Below are 27,790 nucleotides of genomic sequence, written 5' to 3'. Positions count from 1 at the left end.
CGCTCGCGCATGCGTATCGCAGCGAGACGCTTTAGGGTTTAGAAAAGGGCTCGGAGCCCTGTCCACATCACGTCAGTGTTTTGCATTGGTTCGTGGGCTTGCCTAATAAAATGTGCTTGCTTTCATTAGTCGAAGGCATGCATACGTCATGACTTTTCCGGTGGCTAGCCCTCCTCGAGCGCATTGACCAAGTACAGAAAACATGCGAGGCTCGCTGTTTTCTGTCCGGCTCGTGGACTACTTTTTCTCTAATTTACTAGCACGATTTCGCTTGGCAGAAGTCGAGCGCTTTACATAGTTAATTGCACTTTTTTCGGGTTACGTACATAAATGCACTTTTGCCGATAGGTGAAAAGTCGGGTTAGGAGTTTACAACGCTATCAGCTCTAACACGAGCAAACGCGAGACCTGTTGCATTGTAAATGCTTGTTAATCATACCGCCTCCAAGAGATCTATTAAATCATTGGAATTACTAGGGGACAGGTATTTTTAACTCACCAAAGACCCCGCCACCCCTATTCCTCCCGAGATTCACATGGACAAGACTACATCAGTTCTCCCATGTATTTCATAGGTCGTAGCACGCCCCGCTCCGTAGCGGAACGGGAAGAAACCCAATGATGAAGCATGCCACCAAGGGGTGACCCTGGTGGGTGAGGGTTTTTCTAACAGGAAAATCCTATTTCCTATCGATCCTGTGGTAGTTCTTCTAGATAGGCCTCTCTTTTAAGATTATGTTTTGTACTCACTCTCCCCACCAGCTTTGGAAAAACAAAACATAATGGCGTGTAAACAGCTGAAATTAAACCCTTCAAGTTTGACTTACCATAGTTTGCTATATCTGTAAGTAAATTAGATATGAATACTTGCCAGACAACTGGCAAAAATGTTTTTTAACGTGTTTGTGCACAGTTTTAACGCAGGGTCATATAGGACAGGTGAATTGCTTCTATATTTGCTGTAGTATTTTCGTTATTACCAGGGCACTTGGAATTATGAGATTGTGTTGCTGCAGCATTTTTTGCATAAGAAAGGGTATGTCGCATTTGCCACATAATCCTTCATCTGCTGCAAACTCTTCAGATTTTAGCCCAAAAATTATTTCAAGCTCTAACGGTTCAAAAGTTATTAAAAACAGAGCAAAGCACGTTGCTGCGCAGAGGAATTCCCTTTGCATAGGTTAATTGGTTATTTTTTGGTTGCTTATTGCTCTATTTGTGTGTTAAACCAGTACTAATGAGGTGGAGCTTATGCCCAGACAGTATTACAAAAGTGTGAAAATTTGAAAATAATGAAGTAATACTATAACAAAAGGTGCTACTTTATCCCATCTACTTTATTTTCTTGCAACATATTAGTTAACCCTGCCCCAAAATCTTGGTCTTCCCTGCCTCTGTTGGGCACAGGGGCTTAACGCATGACCCTGCAGGCTCAGCGGCGCAGGGGCCCCCAATCCTTTAGGGTTCCCCTCATAGCCCAAGGTCAATGAATATGTGTGAGATGAAGGAGACCCAGGGGCAACTCAACACATTTTGCAGTGGGATCTATCATTTTACGTTGCGTTACTGGTGGGACAGAGCTCAGGCGCCTGTATATAGTTCAAGCTTTTAACACAAATAAAGGCATAAACAAGGTAGATCTAGTCTAGAACAGTGGTTCCCAACCTGCGAACCGGGTACCCCTGGGGGTCCACGAAGCCTTCTCAGAGGGTCCGTGACTGCTTTGAAAATGAAATAATAACAGTTTAGATCCCCAGCTTTCAGTAATAACTCATTGGAGTCCCTGGATTCCAATAATGATTCAGTAGGGGTCCCTGGATTCCAGTAATGATAAAGCGAGGGTCCACAGAGGCTAAAAGGTTGGGAACCATTATTCTAGAACATTCTCAGCTGCAGAACAATTCTTCGAGGTACAGAAAAGAATCGAAATGTTTTTCTATGCTCGGTTTTAAAAGGCAGCTTCTAAGTGTAAAACCTGATGGCAATGTTAAAATGTTACAATTGTTGGCGATTGCTGACAGGCACGCCATGAAGTCAGTAGATGTACCCCCATATCATGGTCAGCTACTTTCCGAAAAGCCTAAAATGACTCGGGAAATATGTGCATCAAGTGTATGATCTATTGGCACCAGGCAAATATTAAATGCAAACATTACTGACTGACTGCATTAAGCCAACTGGGATTTGATCCCAACTTCGTAAAAACAAATGTAGAAATTAAAACACTATCCAAGAACTGGGAGCAAACGTCCAGTTGCTACCCCACCACAATCCTACAACTGTAAAGATCCGTGTGTCAATAAATATAGCCCTCATAGGGCCGTCCTTTAGGGCGGAGGGGCCACGTCCCCCCACCTTTTGCCCCTCATGAAGAGTGTCTGTCAGGCTGAACAAAGGTCAGCCTGACAGACACTCTCCATGTTCAGCTCAGGCAGTCAGGAGCAGACATGCGCGATTTGCGCAGATTCCTGGCTGCCTGAGCTGAACTTTGCTGGGCTGAGTAGGTCACAGCTACTATGCGCGTGACTTCCTCGGCTCAGCAAAGGGCCTCGAGGCCCTCCCCTGGGTGACGAGGAAACCGTCACCAATTGACACTCTCCCTGGGCGCTTCAGGTTTAAGCCCTGAAGTGCTCAGGGCGAGTGTCAATCAGTGACACTTCGTCACAGAGTGGGATGGGGTCAGCAGTCTCACTGACCCCATCCCACTCTGTGACGAGGCTGGGACTGCTGCCTTCCCTCATTGGCTCAGCCAATGAGGGAAGGCAGCAGTCCCAACCCTCCTGGGACCTGTAAGCTGAAGGTAAGTGTGTGTGTGTGTGTGTGTATGTGTGTGATGTTTTAAATTAAATGTTTGGTGCGCACGTGCATGTTTGAGTGTTAAGAGTATTGTTAATGGATGTGCATGCGTGTGTGTGAAAGAATGAGTGTGTGCGATCTTTTCAAATGAATGTTTGGTGCGTGCGTGCATGTTTGAATGGTATGAATGTTGTTAATGGATGGGCGTGTGTGAAAGAATGAGTGTGTGTGATGTTTTAAAATGAATGTTTGAATGGTATGAGTTGTTAATGGATTGCATGCGTGTGTGAAAGAATGTGAGTGTGTAAGATTGTGTGTGTGTGTGAAAGAATGTGTGTGTGTTTGTGTGTAAGAATGTGAGTGTGTGTGTGTGAAAGAATGTGTGTGTGTGTGTGTGTGAAAGAATGTGTGTGTAAGAGTGTGTGTGTGAAAGAGTGTGTGTGTGAAAGAGTGTGTGTGTGAAAGAGTGTGTGTGTGTGAAAGAGTGTGTGTGTGTGAAAGAGTGTGTGTGTGAAAGAGTGTGTGTGTGTGTGTGTGTGTGTGTGTGAGAAAGAGTGTGTGTGTGTAAGAATGTGTGTGTGAAAGAATGTGTGTGTGTGTGTGTGTGTGTGTGTGTGTGTGTGTGTGTGTGTGTGAAAGAGTGTGTGTGTGTGTGTGTGTGTGAAAGAGTGTGTGTGTGAGTGTGAAAGAGTGTGTGTGTGTGAAAGAGTGTGTGTGTGTGAAAGAGTGTGTGTGTGTGTGTGTGTGTGAGAAAGTGTGTGTGTGTGTGTGTGTGAGAAAGAGTGTGTGTGTGTGTGTAAGAATGTGTGTGTGAAAGAATGTGTGTGTGTGAAAGAATGTGTGTGTGTGAAAGAATGTGTGTGTAAGAGTGTGTGCGTAAGAATGTGTGTGCGTAAAAGAGTGTGAGTGTGTGTCGCCCGCCCCCCCTCCCTCCCTCCTAAAGCTGCCGGCCGCCACTGATAGCCGTGTAAGATTCTCTGAAGGCCAAAGGGACAAAGAAGCATCAGAGATTAAGTAAGGTTACTAAGTAAGAACTCCTACACACAAAGAAAGAATCGACAATCAAACACGGGTGTAGCCAGAAAACTGAAATTCCCCCACTTACAGTTAAACCTCCAATTAAACAGAGTGAGAAAAGCGACCCTTCCTAGAGTAGTTCCAACCCCCCTTCATTAATGCTTCCTTTCACCTTTCCATCCTTCCGACATTTCACATTCCAATCTATCCTTTCACCATCATACACCACAGTTCACACATTCATCCGTCTTTTCATTCATTTATCCACCATTCCATCCAGGACTCTTCCATCCACCAATTCATTATGTTCCATCCATCCTTGCCCTCTTTCTTCCTTCGTTCTTTTTTTCGCTTCCTTTATTTTATCCCTTCACTGTTCCTTTTCTCGTCATATTTTTTCATTTTCACCCTTTTTTTTTGCCCTTCCTTCTGCATCCCTTTGCGCTTTCTACCTCCAATCTTTCCCTCTTATCTTTCTCTTTCCTCTTGTTCTGTTAGCTGCCTCAGGTGCTTAACGCATGCCCCTGCAGGCTCATTGGATCCAGGGTCAACCCCCACTTTAACTGTTAAAGGGGTTGGTTCAGAACGTCACTAGACCCAAACACAACTGCACCCAAATACAACTGCCTGAGGGCGAGACAATGGTTGCCTCAACAGCCGGCTAATGTGATCAAATTACTAGAAGAGCGAGACTGCAACATGCGACGCCCTTCGGCTAAAACCAGTTTATTTCAGTGCGGAGCAGCTACAAGCCAGGAGGACGGTGTTCTAGGAGTCATTCCCGGGCGAGCAAATCTCAGCGTGAAAAAGTTATGTGTTTACGCAATGCGGAGCAGTCTCTAAGTTTCATACACAAGTCAACTGATATTTGATTTTTACCTTGAGTTAGCAGAAAAAACAGAACCAGTGGCAATGAGCTTGTTCTCGCGTTCGGTTCCCTAAGGTGCAAACCCCCCTATCTGCTTAAAAGTAACTGGTGAGCGCCCTCTGCTGGTACGAAGGGATTTCACTTCTACAGAAGTTTCAAAGCAAGTATTTTAACACAAAATGGCAATCCTGGTAAGGGACAATTTCTAATTCTACCTAAAAGTTTTAATGCCTTCCGGTTTCATCATTTGCAATTACTTGACGCTTGTTTTCAAGCATCCTAAGGCAGCAGGTCCCTAAATATTGACATTTTCAAAATATTAAAAAAAAAAACATATTGCACATCGATAAAAAGCAGACTTCTTGTACACTCCACGCCAACTTTTCCATGCAGCAACCAACCTTTCCCACCTAATAACTTAAATCCTTTAGGAAGGAGATCACCAAATAGATACTTAGCTCTAAATCTTGCTTTTAAATACATGTATTACACAGTGACACAAACGGTGAAACTATATAACCAAAAGACATTTTTTCACATCAGCCTACACCTTTTTAAAGCAGTGGTTTCCAACCTTTCGACTTCATTATTGAAATCCGAGGACCTCCCACTGAGTCATTACTGGAATCTGAATCCCAGAACAATACACCAAAAATACAAGCGTACCATCAAGCACATACACAAATGATAATACATTTTATTTAATTTGCAAACGTGATTTTTTTTTCAAATTTTAACTTTAAGAGCAAGGTTGGAGCTCTTCTAAATTCAACTAAAGCTACACATTGTCAATTCTGTTTGATGCAAACGCACTGCTCCCGCAATTCAATCTGAGGATACAAATTCGATTTTTGCCTCAAATTTCAAATTCCTGGACATTTATAGTACATTTTAAAATGTTCAATTCTATATTTAGCAACTTTATTTATATTCAATACACTTAATTAACATGATAATATTTGTTAATTATTTTCTAAGATGTCACGGACCCCCTGAGGAAGCTTTGCGGACCCCAGGGGTCCCCGGACAACAGGCTAGGAACCACAGTATACAGCATGGGTGGAAAGCACCAACATAGGCAACTTCTTGGCATAGCCGGCTGAGGTCCTGCATGCTAATTTTCGAGAAGATCTGTGCAGTGGAAAAAAGTTAAAGGACTTGAGCAGAAAAAAATGTTTTCCCATTTTAGCTCCCATAGGAAATTTTGCTTGCGCCTACAGCAACAACTGTGGGCCAGATTTGAAACTTGAAATTTCCTAAGAATTTTGATTCAGAAAACACATCCTTTTTGGTTTGGTGTAAAACCAACCAAACTCGGTAAAAACATTAGTTATTAAATGATTTATGTCCTGTAGTAAAGGGTGGCAATGGCAAACATGCACCTCCCATAAGTGTCCCACAGTGTTACCAGCAGAGTGAGTGTATATTTGAAAAGGTCTGCTGGTGGTGCTGTGTGGTTCGCTACCCTGCCACCCACGGGTAGAGATATGTATTCTTCAATACATAATACTTTTACATATTACAACCAACACACTCAATACAATTGAAAAGAGTCAAAAATGGATAAATATTTCAAACAGATCCGTTCTGCTTTGACAATTATTAGTTTATTCCAAAATCCAAAATCCATTCATGCTTTCTTTACAGTTATTCAATAAAGTTGGTTCGTACTTGACAGCCAACACGTGTTTCATCACAAAGTGACTTTATCAAGGCTGTAAGGTATAAAGATGGACATGTATGCATGAGCGTGGTATAAAAATATGCACTGTACAGAAAGCATGAATGGAATTGGGATTTCGGAATAAATGAATAATTGTCAACACAGAATGGATTGTACGGAGTGTGTTGGTTTTAATATGTAAAATTAAATGATTTATGTTTGTGGCCAAAACATGTAAAACCACTGAAATGCACATAACACATGCCATAACTCAGTGGCCTGTATGCAAAAAACATCTATTTACTAACAAAAACAATAAAAACAGTTACCAGGAGAAAAACATGGCACACACAGTGAGTCATGGCCTAAGTTGTGTGCGTTCATAACCATAACTGACAAACTTCAGTGGTTTTACACATTTGAACCAGAAACATAACTCCGTTTTTAACTGTTTTTGCCATTAAAAAAACTGATAGATAGATAGCGCCATTGCAATTATACTTGGGGGCCCTCTCTATAGGAAAGAGCTTTTTTGTTTCTTTAATAACTTTGGAGCCATTTGACAGATCTGCATAAAGCTTTCTAAAAACAATTCTTCAACTTTGGCCCCTTCATCAAAAGTTTCAGGAGCCCATGGAAATTCCTGTACAAAACTTTGCTTTCCGACACAGAAAGATGTCAGAATGGAATGACATTGATTTTGCAAAAGAAAAAAAAAAAAAAAAAAAAACTTTACTTCAAAAGCATGCATATTGCGATTTGGTGTAAATCTTCTAAGCAGTTTTCCAGAAATTGGTATTTAAAAGGTGGTTGGGCTAAGCATGAAGGGGTTAACACTGGCAGAACGTTAGAGCTAGCTGGACTGTTGGTGTCCTGATATGCTCTGACTGGCCAATTCTAAGTGGTTGGTTGGATCCCTACTGACTAGCCATAATATGACAGTAGATTGTGATTGACATTACAGGACTCCTGAAAAGAAAAATGAAAGTCAACTCAAGGTGGCAGGGTGGACACACTGGACCACTGTGGCTATGTCGCTAGGGTGAGGGGGTGGAGGTCCTCAAGAAACCGTGTCCTGGTGACTAGAGCAGGCTGCTGGGAAAAAAGGTTACCAAAAGTGTCAAAAGGTCCCAACACAGGCCGAGAAAACACCAAAAGAAGCCCATTCACCAGCTGGGACAAGCCCAAGTAGCACTCTGCTCCCTGACCTTTTTGAACCTGGGAAGGGTCAAGGACCAGAGGGACAGTGCAAGAAATTATTAAAGACATGGAAGGTGGGAGATTGTGTACTTCAACAACTACAAGTAAATTAGCTCCAGAGAGATACTTCATCAAGCCTCAGATTTCACGTTTGTGAATATCCCATAGGATCCAGAGTGGATTCGGAAAAAAAAAAAAAAAAAAACAGTGCCCCTGACACCAATAAATGGCATGATGCAACTCCTCATCAATGCCATCTTCAGCTTAAGTGACAAATGGAGCCATGTAGAACCACCACCCATGCGTGCTGACATCAGTTTCTTTCATGAACCGCCCTTAGATGCGGAACCCATTAGAAAACTGAGCAAACCAGTGTGAAGATTCTTTGATGGTGATCATTTTAGATGGAAGAGGCCATACAACAGAATGGGGGGGGTGGGAGGACTGTGAGGAATCAGAGGTTAGACTGTATTCACAAAAAAGAAAATGACCAATAATAAGTAACTTGTTCTGATGGATATGTCTATTAAAGATTACTCACCTTCCGAATACCAAAATAGTACCTTCCAAAGTGGTGGGTCTGTGGAAGGGCTCAGAATAAAAATATCTTCAGGACTGAGTAGGCAAAATTCCCGTCTCCATGGACAGGACTTTTAAGCCAGCAGTGCTTCATGAATGTATGTACTGATTAACAAGTAGCTGACTGACACATAGCCAGGACAGGTACTCATGTGCCAAAGCAGCTGTAGCAGCCATGACTCTGGTGGTGCAAACCATTAGGCCTTTTGGAGGCTTTTTCTTAGCCAGCATAGCAGATCTTAATGCAGAGGACTATAAATCGAGATGAATCATTTCTGCACTTTCTTGTCCCTCTAAGCCCCCAAGAACCACACAAACAGCTGTATGTCCATCCAATGTTCTTTGGCTTGATCAATGTAAAAACAGAGTCCTCTTTCTTACAGTCCTAACAATGGAGCTTCTCTATTTCAAGGGCTGAGATTGAGCCAAGAAGATAGGAAAGGTGATGGTTTGTACAATATAAGGTGTCACCACCTTTGGAAGGTACACAGATAGTGAGTCTTTAACACAAGTTTGTCTGGAAAAAATATGGTATACAAAGGATGAAACAAATGGGCCAGCTGTACACTCACAACTCAAGCAAAGTTATCATAACCAGGAAGACCGATTTTAGAGTGAGTAGTCATAATCAATAAATGTATGCCTTCATAATGGTACATATTACAAAGTCAAAACCAGATTTACGCCCCACTAGGGCATCACGAAGGGCTCAGGTGGAAACATGCAGTAAAACATTTAAGAAGTGCATCACAACTAGTGATATGAATAAGGAGGATTGATCTGGCAAACATGAAAAGGCCGCAAGGGCGACGCATCACCTTTAAATGGGCCCAAAGCAAGGCGATGCTGAGCTAAAAACAAAGCAAATAACAAGACATCCGGCAATGTTGCCTGCAAGGGGTCCCACTGACAGGTACTGTATCAAGCCACAAATTTGTCACTGCATCCATCATATGCAGATTTCATTAAGGGCACCTGCCAACATGACACTGACTACCTCTGGAGGAAGGTCAAAGAAAATCATTCGAGACAGTTCAATCTCCACACATGGAGGTACATGTTTGTGCAGGTTTGGGAGCATGACACTGCTCTGGTGCTGCAGCAGGAGGTCTGCATCCCCAGCAAGTTGATGTGGAGGCGGGTATCCACAAAGAACAAAGGCCTCTGAACTTCACTTCTCCCAGATGATCTTTAACCCAGTAGCCACACCAACATTAACTCTGGGTGGAGTAGAGAGAGTGTTCTGCTGCTGGTCCAATTGTGGCAGAGCCGCAACCTAAGTGGAATCTGACAGATTCTCTTAGTGCTGAACCCACTAGGACTTCCGGTCTCACTGCAAAGCTTGCATGTGCCACCTGGCATGGTCGACATACTTCTCCTAACCGAGACCCAGGACAGAGGATGAAACATCGGGACCATAGTCTAAATGTCCTGGACACGTTCAAAAGGAAGTGATCGAAAGTGCACTGTATCAAGGATTGCTCTGATGAAGTTGAGCCTCTGCGAAGGAGTCAGGTAGGACTTTGGCAGGTTGACTAAGTGAACACCCTCATCACTTTTGTGAACACCTAAAGGGCACCAGTGAAACCGAAAGGGGGCACATCAAACTGAAAATGCTTGTGGCCCACCAATGAATCAAAGGCAGCATCTGTTGGCCTGCAGGATGGAAACGTTAAAATAAGCATCATGCAGGTCCAATGACACCCTCCTGTAGCCAAAATCCAGGGTAGAGAGCCTATGACAGGGTGAGCATTCTGAATTTGTCCTGAGTTGAGAGGGTGAATATCTGGGATAGGAGAGAAACCTCCATTGTTATTCAGTATAGGGAAGTTACGGGAACAGCACCCAGTCCCTACTTTCAAGACCTGTGCTTTCTATGGCTTCTATGGCCTAAACATTCTGCATTTTGTGGCACAAATGAGATAAATAGTCCTAGGAGAAGTGGTCTGAGGTAGGTGGGAGTTGCGGTGGGTCGAAAAGAAATGGCATAGTGTGGCCTCGTTGAACAATTTTCAGTACCTATTTGTTGCTACCCCTGCAGGATGTGACTGGCACTGCCGCCTACTGGATTGCTGTGTGCCGGTAAGGGTGTACTAAAGGGACTTGGCAGTTGTTGCAGAGGATGGAGACGAGTGCTGCCCATGATGGCCAGGTTGCTAGCTGTTGGGCCCGCTGCCCAAAACTCAAATAGGCTGAGAGACTTGTGGAGCAGGCAGTAAAGCCTGATGGTGCAGATACGCAAAGCCCCTGCCATATCCCCCGAAAGGACGAAATTGTGGTGGGATTGTGGAGGAACTGACTGGAGCAGAAAGGCCCAAGGAGCATGACGTGTCCCGGCTCTCCTTAAAAAAATAAAAAACCTATGGCTGAATATGCTTTCTCACCAACTGTCGAAAGGCATGAAAATTAAAGATATCTGGGTAACTCCTGAGACGTCAGCGGACCTCATCCATCCATGGCTTCGAAGTGCCACGCTGGATCCCATAGCCCTACCCTCAAGCCCAGTATTGGATGAGGTATTCAACCTACTGGCATCCTGAAGGTCAACGTACTAGTTATCGTTAGAGCCAACACGCTGGTGATATGTCTGAACGACATTTGGCGAGTCATGCTGATTCAGTGGATGCTTTAACACATCCAGATCTGCGTAGGACATCAGCCGAGACAACGTGGGCTCAGTCAGACACCATGAGTGGTTGCAGGTTTTCCTCCAGCATCAGTGGCATCGGCACCAACGCTGAGGAACCAGTGCAGATTTCGGAAGCAGTTTGAATGTCGGTACAGAACCCAGAACAAGTTCAAGGGGCCCAGACAGCACCAAGGATAAACTTGTTATCAGTAACCATGCTGGGAGTCCCTGCAGATCCTTGAGGCCCAAAGGGACAGGAGAGGGAACCAGAAGCGTGCCGAAGGTAAGCAGCATGGCTTCTCAAAAAGCCTCAACCTGCTGTCGCATCGCCAATAGTCCCAGAAACTGAAGGTACATTGAGACCAGAGATAGGATTGGCACCTCAGAGGACTGATAGCGGGATCTGGAGGCTCAGTCACCTAATAACTCCTTCTCTAGAGAACAAGAGAGTGGGAAGGGGTGGGGGTGAAGTCCCACTTGAACTTCTTATGTTTCTTCTTTGACTCACCCAAAATCTTTGAGGAAGAGGAAGCTTTGGAAACTACTACAGAAGCAGGACAGGGACTGGCAGGGTTACTTCGAGTGTTTCGCCTCACACTTTTGAGTGTCCTTAGGCTTCATCTTGGGGCAGTTATCGCAGGCCTTGAATTTGTGTGAAGAACCTAAGCTCCAGAGGCACACCTTGTGTGATCTGCAACAGACATCAGTTTGTCACAGTCCATACAAGGTTTAATCCTGTTGTTTTAGAAGGGCAACACTACTTGCACACTGGCAAAAAAAATCTCTGGAGAATATCTATTCACTGAATGAAGACAGAAGGAGCAGAGCTCTGGATCCACTTCTCAAGTGAAGAAAGATAGGAATTGACGTCAGCCTATGCGGGTGGAGCTTATTCACAGTTCTGTTTGTCACTTCTGGAGTGGAATAAATTTGCGGTGGAGTCACATGGCACCACCTACCAGCACACAAGAGCACTGCTTTTGAGGTTTCCAGATCTGGTGTGGTGCCTAGGGGAAATTCACAAGGTGAGGAATCTGTGGTTAGGGATGGTTCCCCCCCCCCCACAGTCCTCACCCCCGACCCCCGTGTTCAGTGTGGTGCCAGCCTGGATGGAGGAACAAAGGTTTGCCTTCTCCAGGTCTCACCTTACATTTACTTATGAAAGTATGAAAGTATGGGCACTTTACAAGTTAATTAAGATCTTGGGACCGCCGTAACAGGCCTTTCAGCAGGGGCAACAAACGCCTTCCCACCCTCAGACCCATGTCGCTGCGCAGCAGTTTTCACACCTCACTAAGGAAAAGCAATGGCTGGGTACCTTCTAGAGAGCTAATGCAAATGAGCTTCCAGGAGCTTCAGGCAGGGAAAAGGTGACATTCAAAAGGTTTCCTAAATATTTATAAAAAAATTCAACTACCAACTGAATTGGACTTTTAATAAATATTAAAAAGAGTGGTTGAATCTTCTTCTAGTTAGTCTCAAAGCTGAGTTAGCAGAATGAATATCTTAACTGCACTCTTGTTTTTCACAAAGGAAAGCCAGGGCCTTACACAGTAGCTATTGGGGGCTTGTCAATCTATGGACATGGTAACATTACATTTCTACATGTCCCGCCTTTAAATACCAGGCACTGCACCCTGTCAGCTACAAGGCCTTCCTATGGGTCGCTTATTAATATTTAAAAGGAAGGTTTTTGCCCCCACTGTCAAAATGGCTATTTTCACAGGTTAGGCCACCGGTATAAATTAGGCAGCCGGGCCACAATGATAGTGCTGAAGCCAGGTTTTTATTTGTCACACAAGTGAGTAAGATGCAGGTTATATTTAACTTCCTATGCCACAGATGTACTTATAGGTGAGATATATATGCCAATCAGGGATTAGCCACTTTTTATATGATTTAGGACCCAGTGCCTTCAAAACAAGAGCAATTAGTTCATGTCTGGCAGCGTCAGACACTGACACATTCCCATTACAGGCAAACTCGTTTCTCTACTTGATTGCAAGCAACTGGCTGGGGAGGTGGTAAGCAGTGACAAGAGAGAAACGGTGGGAGGGATGGAGGCAAGAAACAAAGGAATGCGGCTGAGTGGGAGGATCAGGTATAGACGTCCTGCACAACGACACACACTTATAAAGTGTGACACTACAAAATAAATTTTTAAAAAGTACCTCTGCAAACACACAGGCTGTCGGAGGACACTGGTCACAGACAGGAAGCTGTACTTGCTCTATGATTCACTGAGCCAGACAGACAGGAAAAGAATGGGAAAGCAGGAGACACGGACCAATGAGAAGCAAGGAAATGAGTGATGTTGAAGCCTGCCAATGATGATAATTAAAAATAAGTAGTGGGAGGGTTCTAAGCCCTTTTTAATTATTTTTATTTAATTTACAAGAGACTCGCAAACAACAGCACAAGAGTTGTCTCAGATGAGACATAACGATGATGCTAATCAGTTGGCAGTACCCAATTCTCACTGGTCTCTTATCAAGTAAGTAAGGAGTAACGGCCTACTCAATCCTGCAGGAATTGAACTCCTGACGCTGATGGCTAATCACCACATACAACAGGTGCATGAACTTCTTTCACTAGCCTTCAAGTCAAACTGTCACTTTTATCAAACAGTTTATCAGGTTGTTTGACATGGTAATTAATGAACTGGAAAGCCACACCTATATTAAATTAAGACATGAACGCCAATCTTTCTTCACTACCTCACCTGTTTAGATCTCCAGCAGCGACAATACACTGCTTTTTCTCCAAGATCTTCAATGTCAAAAGCATGCACAACCTTCGGATTATCTTTATCAATCTGGGTGTTGACCATCGACTTGCAGCACTTTTCCTTGCAGTATAACTTCCGGTAAGCAAAGTAAGCAGCAGCCGCAGCTCCAAGAGACACAGTGACTGCAGCAATCCATTCCGCTAAAAGAGAAAGAAATGAGAATAAGGAATGCCAAAGTCTCCCACAATACATTAATATATCAGAAACATTTCATACATCTCCAAGCAATGAAAAAAATATGAAAAAGTAGGGATTCAAAAAAAAGTGCAGGGCTTTAAAAAACAATGAAGACAACAAGAATGACCGGTGATTAAACACAGCTCTCGGGTTGGAGTGACCAAGATTAGGAACTGGAAGTGTGGGTTAAATGGCAGGAATAACAGGTAACAAACAACATGGTAATCAGCTACCAAAGCCTCTACACGCTTTGTTTTTGCGCCTTGTTTTTCTTAAGCGCACTTCCTTCTACTGAACTTCGGGGCATCCGGATTATTCCCAAACAGTGCATTAAGTGCACATTCCAGAAGGAAATCATTTTTGTACAAATTAAAAGGAGCAATTGGGATGCTTTACGCGATTTGAAGTGGACAAGGAGTACAAACAATAAAAACGAGCATTCAAACAATTAGGTGAGGAAATCAAATAACGCAAGAGAACGTTGGTGACAACTTCAACCAGGAATAAGGAAAGCAGCTCCATAAAACTTTCACTTATTGTATTTATTTGCGAGAGATTTTGAATACCAGAGACATGGACACGCGGGCAGAGTGGTGCATTCAAATTAATTAAAAAAATTACAGTTCAGGTGTGAAGCAGAAAAAATGAATCAAAATAAGTCTATAAAGTGGAAGGCAATTAACTGGGATGGAGATGGAACAGAAAGGTCAGAGACATTAAAATGGAAATTACAAACACAGTTTTCTTTGAACCTTTAATGGAAAATAATCCAAAATCAAGAAGCAAGTGGTTAATGCTGACACAAGAAGTTTATGAGACACCATCTTCTACAATGTTTTGAAATTCGTACTATGATTATTGCACATATGTGATACCTTACATTTGTAATGAATACAAAGCTGAAAATATACTTGAAGAGATCATAGTTGTGGAATATTACTACAGGTTAAAACCCTGTTGAGCCTTTTAAATGTACTCACTTCTTTTGTTATACGATTACAACAAATATTTAAGGGCGCATGCTAATAAAAGGCAGGATTATTTCCTTTCTTATACAATGCAAAATCGCAGAATTGTCTATTTCGTTATTTCCAATGTAACGTCTGTCACTCTTTTCCAAATTAAACAGATGAAAGCTAAAACTTGGCAACCGTCACCGTTTTCCTAGTTGATAATCTCAGACATGCTGCCAGTAAAAAAAAGACACGTTAGCTAATTACTTTATGGAGCAACACTGACAGAAACATGTCAAAGAGGGAAAGTGATGTGGATTTAATTCTTGTAAGGGTTGGAAGCAAGATTCGACTAGATTTTTATTGTATTGGAATATGAATGCTAACCCAAAGGTAGTGTAGGAAGCCAATTTCAGAAGGATTTCAAGCTAAAATGCTGGTTGAGGCACTTTCATTTGTTGGCAGATATAGGCCACCCTAAAAATCTATTGATGGATTGCCGTCCCTCTCTCACCTGGAAGGGCTATTAGTCAGACCACAGGGAAGACACTTCTCAATTTGTATTTTTAAATAATTAATATCCCTTCAGGCTCCCTCGCACTGGACCATGTAGCTTCTAAAATCAGTCCCTTGTATATGTTAACCAGGGGGCTCCCCAGTGTGAAAATTCAAGGTACAATCAGTTTCAAATAGGTTTAAGGGGCAAAATACATGAAACCGAACTCAGAGCATGGTTTAAAACAAAAATGCTTTATGTTTTTTGGTCACAAATATAAACTTAGTGTTAGAAATTGGGTTTCTGGTTGACAGAGGTGTGCACCCTGATCAAGTAGGTACCACAATCCTAGTTAGGGCAAGTCACAAACACACCCTAATTTAACCTGTGCTCACACTCTGGTAGCTTGGCACAGAGCAGCCAGGCTTAGCTTAAGAGGCAATGTGTAAAGTAGTGTTGCAACACTTCAAACAGTAAAACACTAAAACCACCACACAAAAAGAATCCCACACCTAGTTAGAAAAACAGAACTTAATTTAATAAATACAACAAGACCAAAACAACAAAAATCCAATCGGTAAAACTTGATTTCTAAATCTTTAAAGATTAAACCATAAAATACCACTTAGAAGCATGAAGCGCCAATCAGGGACAGCAGGTCGTGACAAAGTCAAACTTTTAGGCTGGCCATGATGGTATGTTGGCCAGATACAGGGACCCTGTGAGGCGTGTTGAACAAAAGTCCCTTAATTCGTGTTGAGACAGCGTCAAAGACGTAGGGTGCAGCAGAACCGGTGCATTGTTGTTGATCGACGCAGTGGAGCAGATGTGTTGATTTTCACCATGCAGCCGAGGGGATGTGTTAAAGTTCTCCACGCAGCAGAGGCAATGCATCCAAATCGAGATGCAATGGAGTTCAGGTGGCCGTAAGGTGATGTGCAGGTTCTGATGAATGCAGTGGCTGCGATGTGGATTTAATTGGCGTCAAAATTGGCGTCTAAGTTGGAGTCGACAGGGAAGCAGGGAAACATCACAGTGTTTGTTCCAAAAACAATGCTCTAGTTTTGTCCACACAAAGGCAGAAATGTGCAGGTTCTGTCCATGCAACAGTGGAGATGCGCCGGTTCTGCTGGAGCAGGCACCCTAGGACTCACTTCCAAGGGTCCATGATGTGGTGGTACCACTTGGCATGGCAGACTCACAGATGGCAGAGTCGAGATGCTGTCTTGGATTAGTTGGAAGTCTTTTTATGTCCCTGGGACTTCAGATCAGGAGATCAGTCGGCTGATCCTTGGAGTCACTCTTGGTTCAAGTGATGCAGGTCAAGTCCTTTGCACCCAGGAACGAAAACAGCAGACAGCAGAGCAGCATATCAAGGCAGGAGTCGAGCAAAGCAGCAGTCCAGCAGAGTTGCAGTCTTTCAGCAGCACAGCAGGCCTTCTTCCTGGCAGAGTAGTCACAGGTCCAGAAGTGTACTGAGTTGGTGATCTCAGATGTCCAGTACTTATACCTAGTTTAGCTTTGAAGTGAGGGAGCCTTCAAAGACAGGCCTTTGAGGGGCAGACAGGTCCTGCCCTTCTTGCCTTGGTTCCAGACTCACTACAGGGGGTTTGCAGCTCTTTGTGTGGGAAAAAGACGCAGACTATTCAGGTTCCTACCTCCCATCCCGTCAGTAACCCATTAAGGACCATCAAGTCACACCTAAGTTCCCTTTGTATGTGGCTGTCTAGGAGGAATACACAAAGCCCAGCTGTCACCCACTCCAGACAAGTGATCAGAGACCGGTAGCAGGCACGAAATGGCTAAAGCAAAAAAATGCAAACGTTCTAAACGTGGCATTTTCAGAATTACAATTCAAAAACCGACTTCAACTTAAAGTATGATTTCAAAATTATGATTCCAGAGGCACCAAACTCAAAAAACATATCTCTTCCAGATTATGAATTACACTTATAAAATGTAATAAATGAATCCCAATGTTATCTTATGTGAGAGATATAGGTCTTGCTGTAGTAAAAATGGCTGTGGGGGGGTTTCACTACCAAGACATGTAAAACTAAAAGGGTACATGTCCTGCCTTTTAAATACATTGCACCCTGCTCCCTGGGGGTGCCATATATATAACTAGCATTTGCAGTGCAATGGGTCTCGTGTTTGCTCGAGTTAGAGCTATTAGCGTTTTAAATTCCTAACTGGACATTTCTTGCCACATAAATTGAAAATGAAAAGTAAAACAGTTGAAAGAAGCAAGCCAATTCAAAGTGACACGGCTGCCATGAGCATAAGCAAACAGAAGAGACACAAAAGGAAAAAGAAGTTTGCTCGCAGACAAACTGCAAACATGCAATTATCCATGTAACAGGGTCGATGGCCAAGAAGGTAACAAAACTGCCCCAAAGAGGAACAAACATAAAGCATTTACCAATGATAACAAAGGATTTTTAAAAGATAAGCCCACAAACGAGTGATAGTGATGGGCATGTGGTGGGCGTAGTTAAAATCCCACTGATAGATTACAACAGGTCAGAACACTTGAACGCTCGATCTAAAAAGGGAAGATTTGGGCCTCGCAAAGGGTTATTTTCCCAGATCGACATGGCAGTGTAAAATGCGCATACTGGCTTTGCAATGGCAGGCCTGAGACATGGTTAGAGGCTACGTATCTGGGTGGCACAATCAGAGCTGCAGGTTCACAAGTAGCATTTAATTTACAGGCCCTGGGCACAATAGTGCAATGTACTAGGGACCTATAAGTAAAAAAAACAAAAGTATATGCCAATCGGGGATAAGCCAATATTACCTTGCTTAGGGAAGAGAATACAAGCGTGTTAGACTGGTTAGTAGTGGTAAAGTGCACAGAGTCCTAAATCCAGCAAACATGAGGCCAGAAATATGGGGGAGGTAGGCACAATGTATTTTGTTTTGTGTGGGGGGTAATCACCTTACGGCTATCTGGTCTAACATGTGAATACCCCGGCTCAAAGTGGGGAGAGCTACCCAACCCCTTGGGAGTTTTCTTCACTAAGGTCGAAGAACCTAAGAGACCATCAGCCTTGGCGTGGTCTGACCCCAGTGGTGCTCCACCATAAAGTCCAGTCCCTGTAGGGAAATGGACCACTTCAACAGTTTGGGGATTTTCACACCTCATCTGCATGAGCCATCTGAGGGGCCGGGGTCAGTATGAACCCAGAAGTGAGCCCCAAACGGGTATGGTCTCAGTTTCTTCAGTGCCCAAACCCATGCAAAAGCTTCCCTCTCAAACACACTAAATGAAAGAAGCCTCCTGTTAATGAAGGCTATCAACTGATCCAGGCCCTCTTCATTCAACTGTGCTAAAACCACTATTATGCTATGCTCTTATGTGTCTCTCTGCACAATGAACTCCTCGGAATAGTCAGGATCCTTGTGTACAGGTGCTGTAAACATGGCCTCCTTGAGAGTATCAAAGGCTTTATTGGCAAGCCTCTGTCCCAATCACCAATCTGGGCTGCTTCTTCGAAGTCAGCTCTGCTAAGAGGGCCACAATGGTGCCATATCCCTTAACAATTCTCCTATAGAACCCTATGAGGCCCAGGAAGACCCTCACTTCTGTCTACGTTTTAGGAGATTTCCAGGCCATGACAGTCTCAATCTTGGCTTGGAGGGGCTGCAACTTGCCCCCCCCTAACCAGGTGACGAGGTACATCACCAATCGCTGCCCAATGTGGCACTTACTAGCCTTGATGGTCGGGCCTGCATGTTGCAAGACCTGAAGCACCTCACTAAGTGTTGTAGGTGTTCCTCCCAGTGGGAACTGTAGTTAGCAATGTTGTGTAGGTAGGCAGCACAAAAGTCCTCCTTTCCCTCAGGACCCTGCTCACCAACCTTTGGAAGGTGGAAGGGGCATTATTCAAAGCAAAGGTTATCACCTGAAATTGGAAGTGGCCCTCTTGGGTTGCGAATGCTGGCCTCTCTTTATCCAACCCCCCTTAGTTCGAGCAATTGCCAGTATCCTGCTGTTACATCAAAAGCATTGAGGAATTTGGCAGCGCCCACCTGTCAACCAGCTCATTAGCCTGCTACTGGTAATGGGAGCAGGGGAGATTTTTGCTTTTTCACCTCTTTTCCCACTAGCCTGGCTGTTAGACCAGGACCTATAGAAGATATTCTAGACTGCATTCATTCAGGGCCAATAGAAGTGTCTGGCAACCCTTGCGAAGGTCTGTCTTGCCCTAAATGTCATACCAGGGGTGTGCTGTGAGCCAAACGCAGTACGAAGGCCCTGTAACACTGGGAGCCCTCCAGCATACGGGCTGCCCCAGTACCAGGAGCCTTAGGCTCGCTATGTAGAAGATAATTCTCCCAGAAGACTAGGTGATCCCCAGAGGCTTCACCTGATGCATGGCCTGAGGGCTGCTGCCTCAAGCCCTCAAGAGTGGGGCACTCCTGCACTTTGCAGGATTCCTACTTGGACGGCCCACTCTCAACCTGCCTGCCAGCAAGCTCAGGTAGGTCACCGAGGGCAGCAATGTCCTCCCCGGTTGGCTCGGGGGCCTCCTCCTCAGGGACCCAGTCAACCTGCACCATGCAAGTTTCAGAGGCTGGTTTCCCACGGCCCTTTCCTTGGCAGTTGTGTGGGCCACTGTACCAGTCTCCAGACACTTTGACTCCCTTTCTGGGCAGCAATGGACCGTGTGGTCATACAGACCCACTTAGGCAATCCCAGCATTCCCAAGTATGACCTGAGCTCTACCTTCCTCCAGGCAGTATGCACCAGGTCCCGGCCTAGCAAACAATCAGACATACAAGGGCACACTGCAACATTCAAAGAACCTGAGTATGCCCCTCCCCCAACTCAAAGGGAATCAGAACCACCAGTAGATGGCTTTGACAATTATTAGTGACTATGACTTGGTATAATGTGTTTGGTAAGATCTGCTCTCCAGACACCAGCTGACACTTTACAGTGCTCATGCTGGCTTCTGTGTTTCGCAGAGCCTCCACCCATTGCCTATTTATGGTGACCAATTGCTTATACTTGGAACAATTAGTAGGCATCTGGGCTTTTGGTACCATTTCCTTATCCCCAAGCGACCCTAGGGTTACCCAAAGCTAACAGGGACTATCTCCTCCCCTAGCACTACACTCAACAACCCAGGTGTCTGCCTCCCTATCTGCTTAACAAAGAAGCCCTTCTTTTAGAGTCAGACTGGGACTAGTTGCACTATTCCCTTGATAATTATTTGGGGGGCCTTTTGAAAACTCCTTGTTTTAAAGTTTTTCTCCCCCTCTTTCTTCTGTTTGGAGCCCTGACCACTTTTGTGGGAGCCCCACCTCAGATTACATTTTGGACACCCTGGTGCTGGCCCAGAGGCCTGCCTCATCAGCAAAGTTCTTGGGGGTCAGTCAATTCACTGTCAACTAGGTGTTTACGCAACTCTGTAAAACAGACACTGAGCATGTGCTCTCATAATTAAATTCTTAAATTCTACAACCTAACATAAACATTAACTTTGCTGCCACGCACACACACATTCAAGATGCCTCCGGTGAAGTAGTGTTGGCTATGCTGATCAAGGATCTGAGCTAATCATTGGAAATCTCCTTCACTAGAGATGCAGGGAATATTTTATGCTTAGAGTAAATCACATTCAGTGAATCTAGGAGTCGTAAGAACTAGTCCAAGGAAAAAGTATGGTAGAGGAGTAGATGTGGATTCCAAAATATATATGGATGCATTCCTTTTTTAGTTATTTTCCTCTTGAAGAAGAGAATGCACTGTTGCCTGGAGTGTTTGAGAGATTGATGAGGAGTGGTGGTGACAAAACATTTTGATGTACTTTAACATTTATTCTGGTAATGTTAACAGCTTTGCTAACACTGGGTGTACAGTAATGTGCCTTGGCTTCAATGATGAGTTTCCTGTGGGTCTCACAAAGCCTACCCAAGCTCATTAGTTGTTCTTGTGACTTTTGTTTTTGGCAATACCTCTTTTCTAATCTTCTGGCTGAATGCTTGTGCTGGCTGCATGATAGTATGGGTGGCTTGATCTTCAGAGAGTGGGACAAGAGTAGAGTGTGAGTATTTACTGTCATCTGAATAAAAATAGTGGAGACTGAGGCTCATTCAGTAGCTAAGGAATTCAGATTCTAACAGACTCCATACACTGTAACGTTCTTTACTAAGATGATCTGTATGTTGCATGGTTTCCCTGCTCTGATTGGCGAGTCTGGATGGAACAGCAGATCAAAGGTGATGCATCCCTGACCACAATCAAGAGGTCATGTTGCATGTCAGATGAGAATAGCAAGATTTTGCCCTTAGTGAGGACTTAAGAGCTGTGTGGTGTTGGTGCTTTCCAATAGGCAGAATAAGATTTCTTTGTGGTTTTAATGGTTGCATATCTTAGGAAGGTAAAACTGCAGAGGAATGTCTGTTTGTATCTGCACACAGCAGTAGCGATAAGGTCAGCCATCTTGAAGATTGAGGGGTCAAAAGATCTGAAGAAAGCAACAGATTGTGTTGCAGAGAATAATAAATGGCTGGAAGAACAACTAAAGGGGATGATAATCTGTCGTTGATCAAGAAGCACACTCATGATGAACAATGGAAGACCACACCATCTCCTCTTATTCTGAGGGTTTGGATGTTGTAGTGAGCTAAGTCGTGCCTTAGTTTGCAGGTGTATAACATAATAGAGATGGTGCATGAAAACGAGAGAAGAAAGTACATAGTCCCTCATTATGTGTTTGGCGGGCGGCGGGGGCCACCTGCCAAACACGTACCGCCAGAACACCACCGGCTCCATTACAAATTTCCCACTGGGCAGAAACAGAATTTCCGCCTGCCAGCCCAGCAGGAAACAGGGCCTTAACATTGTAATTCGGGCAGCGGAAAGTGCGACAGGCTGTCTGTGGGGGCCCCTGTGCTCCCCATGCCAAGTGCATGGGGAGTGCAGGGGCCCCGACACCCCCATTCTGCCAGCCTTTCCATGATAGTCCAATCGCCATAAAAAGGCTGCCAGACTGGGGAGTTGTAATCCCCAGGGGAGGCGCTGAATGCGGCTCCTAGCGTATTACAACCTCCGAGACTACCAGGCTGTCAACTGGCGGCAACCTGGCAGTGTTGGCAGTCAGACCGTGATGGCTGCGTTACGGTCGTAACGTGGCAATCGGACCGCCACGACCGCAGCGGTCCAACCACCACCATGAGTCTGACGGTCTTAAGACCGCCAGACTTGTAATGAGGGCCATAGTCTTTTGCTGAGTGGCTTGGGGTGTGAGAAGCAGGGCTTCTGGCCAAATGCTTTCTAGGCCCCCCAAGTGGAATAACCGGGGCTCTGCTGTGGTCTTCCATTGTCAGTATCAGATACTCTTTCATAAATCCTAATTTGGGGCTCTTCTTCTCTAGTTACCAGTATCAACCACTGCCCTCAAGTAATACATTGAAAAGACTAAGGGCCTGATTACGAGATTGGCTGATGGAATATCCAGTCACAAATGTGACAGATATTCCATCTGCTGTATTAATATTTCCATAGGATATAATGGAATTGTGCTCCTGAAGACAGGATATCCATAATACTTGTGATGGAGTAGCCCCGTCCTCAAAATCGTAATCAGACCCTATATTCGTACAGATTCTACAAAAGGGAATTCTCGTGAGGAGCACAATGTTTTCAGATTGGCTAGGCAGAAGCCTTCACGAACAAAAACAATACCACAAATATTTTCCGTCTCCCTTACACAAACAAACATGTCAATGGTGAAAGTGGAACAAGTGGAATACTAGCTGTATTTAACCACCGATTCCAGCTCAACCACGGACTCCATTATGTGCTTAGCTTAGCTTGAAATGCCATCACATTAGTGGTGCAGGTATTCTTCCACACACAGCTTGCTCTCTACATTGAAAGTGTTTTTGCTGTCCTCACCAGGGAAGGAACATAACATGGGGGATGCAACAATGATAAGAGTGTACAAGGATGAGAATGTTTATAGCAGAGAAGGGTACTACTCTGTCTTCGAAATATGCATTGGGATCTGGCCAATTCTTTTGTGTGTTTTCAACACTGACCAAGTACAGCCAGGACTTGAATTTCACAGCTTACTCAAAAGGAGGGCGGAGGTTACCAGAACCTTCCTCTTGAGTTTGTTTAGGTATATAAGGTGGGGAAACTTGGTGCTGAGGCAGAAGGAACTCATTTCTGAGGGAGGATGCACTGCTCGGAAAAATCAGAGTGGCACTGGGGAAACTTTCTCCTGTATCAATTGTCCAGGGTTCCACAGCTTGATGTTGGCAAGTGCAAGGATGATGTTGGATTCTATCCCCATGGTGATGCATCTTTAATTCTTAATTATGTAGCTTTACTGTGGGCATGCATAAATATCTATCTATTTATATACGCACATATACATACATACACACACACACACACACACACACAGCTCAAATAAATCTACCTGAGCACACGCTATGCCAAGTCATTTTTAGGTTGAGCGTTGGCGTTCGGCCTACTGTATACTAAAGTATACAATAGAGTGAGTTCCAGAGTCCTCATTTGTTAGTTGCAGTGTCCTTCAAAAATCCTTGCTTGCTAGTGGTCAGTTCTGCCTCTTTGTCCTGCCTTTTTTCACTTTGGGAGCAGCACAAAGTACTGTGTAATTACGCTATGTCCTGTTTATCTCTTCTGTAAGGGACTTTTTTGGGTCATTTGCCTGTTTCACCTCAACAGTGTGGGTGCTTGTTCAGTTACTCCTCCCCACCAGCTCCCTCTGTAAACATAAACCAACAGCAGAGGGGGGCTTTTCCAGGGCCAGCTCACCCTCGCTCTCTTCCTATTGTTATTTTCAGTCTGTGTGGCAGTAAAAGTCCAATCAGTAATTTACAACGCTATGAGCTCTAACTAGAGCAAACATGTGACTATTGCATTCCAAATGCTTGTTTAATTATTATCGGGTGTGAGAGTGAAACGACCCGCCACACTATAAACCATTGATTTAAGTTCTAGAATGCAAAGAAGATACCTGGAATGGATAAACTAGTTGCTCATGAATGTGGGAAACGTAAGTGCTATGTAGCATGTTTAACTATAAGAATTTTTACCTGCTGAACCCAGTATCATGGGACGGAATAATTGATAAATCTACATCAGTGCCCCAATATTTGCACGCTTTGACTAGTCAGAAAGCCAGTTCTTTACTTGACTCCCTTTGAGCCCTCCCTCGGCGGGTCAGAATTCAAAGTCCATAAAGAGTGCAACTCAGACAACTAATCACTGTCACTTTCAGGCCCCTGCTCTCTAGTGGCCTGTTTTAGTCGGGCCAATAAGGCTTCTGTTCTTGCCGGCTTTTCTTCCAATCAAAAATTAGATTTGAGCCGCCTGTTTTCTGGGGTTCGGTGTATGCTGCTACAAGGCCATTCACCGCCATATAGCCATGCACCCGGCTGTCATTATTACGATTATTTATAGAAAAAAAGACTAGCGTTTCCGCGTCTCTGTCAGTTACGAGCAGGCCAGATACGATCTCCTCCAGTGCAGCGTCTCTCAGAGCCCTAATGTCGGGATAACAGGCCCTGTCTGCACACCTCACCGGCAACAGCCACTCGGCGTGGATAAAACCCAGCAAATCCATAAACCTCCGGGACCTTCCTTATTTACAGCATTCATTATTCAGCTTTAGCGGACTTGCCAGCTCGCTTGGGCTGGGTCTGCTTTCCCCATTTCCTGGTGCCAGTCACATCTTCGGTGTGTGTCGTGAAGCTCAAGTAAGGTCTGAAGGCTGGGTAGTAAGTGTGGCCACCCGGCTGTGCCATTACCTACTCTGTTTCCAGTCCTGGGCATTCATAATATAATGCATTGTGGTTGTTGTAGTCTTGGTTTGCTTCTGTTGAACTAGTTGGGCTAGCACGCCCGTTAACAGTGATTTGTGTGTTACATTCTTAGGCTGACAGCAGTTTCTGTGTGATGGCATGGTGTGCGGTGCCCACTCCAGTGAGTATGAAGCTGGAACCTACTCTTAGCCACCCAGGACAGGTAGCTGGTGAACCTATTGGTGCTCACAGACATCTGTGCATACACATTTCAAAGGGAAGCTGTACCAGTTAGGGACACCTGTTGGCAGTGGCATAGCAAGATTTCAGGCCCATGTGTGATCCTGGCCAGTGGGATGCCTGTGGCGGGCATCACATCTGACCTTCAATGGAATGACTGCTTGAAGGACAGTCTTGACTGAAGAATCGCAATGTTTGAGGCTGGGGTATGGTACCAATAAGGGTGTGACTCCTCCCTACTCTGAAGACACTACTAATCACAAAGAAAATGCAGTCAGCCACACAAGATTTTGAGGACGCAATCATTTGCTGTCTATTTCAAACCAAAGCAGAGGTTGCTTGGCCAGTGTGTCTTCTGTACCAGTCATTTTCTGACCTCAGATGTACTTCTGTTTGTGTATGCCACTCGCCATACTATGCCATACGTGGGTATATTGCCATGTTTTTGTGTTGCTACGTCTGCTTAGTATATGTTGCACTGTGTTTTATTCACTGTGTTAGTGCTGGTCTGCTTTTTCTATGATGGTGTGGTTGCACTCTTTTTTTTTTTCTCTTGGTGTGTGTTGTGCTGGGTCCTGATGTTATCCTGTCTTTGCGTTCTTCATGTGTCGTTTTGCCTGTTCCTGGAGCAGTGTTGTTTTAGTATTTGTTACTGTAGGAGGCTGGCCTGGCTTATAGTGGGTACCTTGTGGTACTTACACCTTGTGCCCGGTCCAGATATCACTTATTAGTAGAATAGAGGTGTTCTAGCAGCTTAGGCTGATAGAGGTAGCTATAGCAGAGCAGCTTAGGCTGAACTAGAAGATATGCAAAGCTCCTACTATACCACTTATATCACTTAGTACTATATCATAAGAAAACAAAATATTCAGAGTTACTAAAAATAAAGGTACTTTATTTTAGTGACAATATGCCAAAAGTATCTCAGAGGATATACTCCCTTAGGAGGTAAAATACACAAAATATACACACACAAACCAAATGAGGTAAGTAACAGTTAGAAAAGTAGTGCAAACACTGTAGAACACAATAGAATGCAATAGGAGACAATAGGCCTGGGGGCCACAAATGGACCCCAGGCCCAGTATAGTGTGTAGAGGGTCACTGGGAGTGTAAGAAAACACTAAGGGTGTCCAAGATACCCCACCCAAGACCCTGAAAAGTAGGAGTAAAGTTACCCTACTACCCCAGAAAGACAATAAAGTCGAGATAGGGGATTCTGCAAGGACAACAACTGACTGCCAAACGCTGAAGACGGATTCTTGGACCTGAGGACCTGTAAAGGAAGGGGACCAAGTCCAAGAGTCACGCAAGTGTCCGGGGGGTGGGAGGGAAAGGAGCCCACTAAACCCCGGATGAAAGTGCAAAAGCGCTGCCTCCGGGTGGAAGAAGCCGAAGATTCTGCAACAACGGAAGGTGCCAGGAACTTCTCCTTTGGCCAGAAGATGTCCCACGACGTGCTGGAGGATGCAGAGTTGTTTCCACGCAGAAAGACCACAAACAAGCCTTGCTAGCTGCTGGAGTCGCGGTTGAGGATTTTGGGTGCTGCCAGGGCCCAGGAAGGACCAGGAGGTCGCCCCTTGGAGGAGGAGACAGAGGGGGCGCTCAGCAACATAGAGAGCCCACGCAGAAGCAGGCAGAACCTGCCGAAGCACCTGAACAGGCATTCAGAAGATCTGAGGACGACGGTCGACTCAGAGCAACAAAAGAGGGTCCCACGACGTCGGAGTCCAACTCAGCGAGTTGGGCAATGCAGGACGGAGTGCTGGGGACCTGGACTAGGCTGTGCACAAAGGAAGTCTTGCAAAGTGCACAGAAGCCTGAGCAGCTGCAGTTCACGCAGCACAAAGGATTACTGTCTGGAGTGGGGAGGCAAGGACTTACCTCCACCAAATTTGGACAGAAGGGCCACTGGACTGTCGAAGACAGTCGGACCCAGCTCCTGTGTTCCAGGGACCACGCTCGTCCGGATGAGAGGGGACCCAGAGGACCGGTGATGCAGAAGTTTGGTGCCTGCATTAGCAGGGGGAAGATTCCATCGACCCACTAGAGATTTCTTCTTGGCTTCCAGTGCAGGGTGAAGGCAGACAGCCCTCAGAGCATGCACCACAGGGAAACAGTCGAGAAAGCCAGCAGGATGAGGCGCCACAATGTTACTGGTAGTCTTCTTGCTACTTTGTTGCGGTTATGCAGGTGTCCTGGAGCGGTCAGCGGTCGATCCTTGGCAGAAGTCGAAGAGGGAAGTGCAGAGGAACTCTGGTGATCTCCTGCATTAGTTATCTGGTGAGATGCCCACAGGAGGGACCCTAAATAGCCCACAGAGGAGGGTTGGCTACTGAGAAAGGTATCAGGAGGGGTCTCTGACGTCACCTGCTGGCACCGGCCACTCAGAGCTGTCCATTGTGCCCTCACACCTCTGCATCCAAGATGGCAGAGGTCTGGGACACGCTGGAGGAGCTCTGGGCACCTCCCCTGGGAGGTGCTGGTCAGGGGAGTAGTCACTTCCCTTTCCTTTGTTCAGTTTCGTGCCAGAGCAGGGCTGGGGGGATCCCTGAACAGGTGTAGACTGGCTTATGCAAGGAGGGCACCATC

The 27,790-nt window shown here is 44.9% G+C and overlaps 1 protein-coding gene across 1 annotated transcript in view; it reads right to left on the bottom strand.

Moving 5' to 3' along the window:
• The window catches only part of CISD1 (CDGSH iron sulfur domain 1), a 110,820-nt gene that overhangs the window by 62,171 nt on the left and 20,859 nt on the right, over positions 1-27,790 (bottom strand). Inside the window, exon 2 of the mRNA XM_069240975.1 lies at positions 13,475-13,680. Within this exon, the coding sequence (XP_069097076.1) occupies positions 13,475-13,680 (206 nt within the window). The remainder of the gene's footprint in view (positions 1-13,474; positions 13,681-27,790) is intronic.

The sequence above is a fragment of the Pleurodeles waltl genome, chromosome 6, assembly GCF_031143425.1.
Source record: "Pleurodeles waltl isolate 20211129_DDA chromosome 6, aPleWal1.hap1.20221129, whole genome shotgun sequence".
Lineage (NCBI taxonomy): Eukaryota > Metazoa > Chordata > Amphibia > Caudata > Salamandridae > Pleurodeles > Pleurodeles waltl.
The sequence above is the reverse complement of the archived record's forward strand: the minus strand, read 5'-3'. Positions and strand labels throughout refer to the sequence as shown.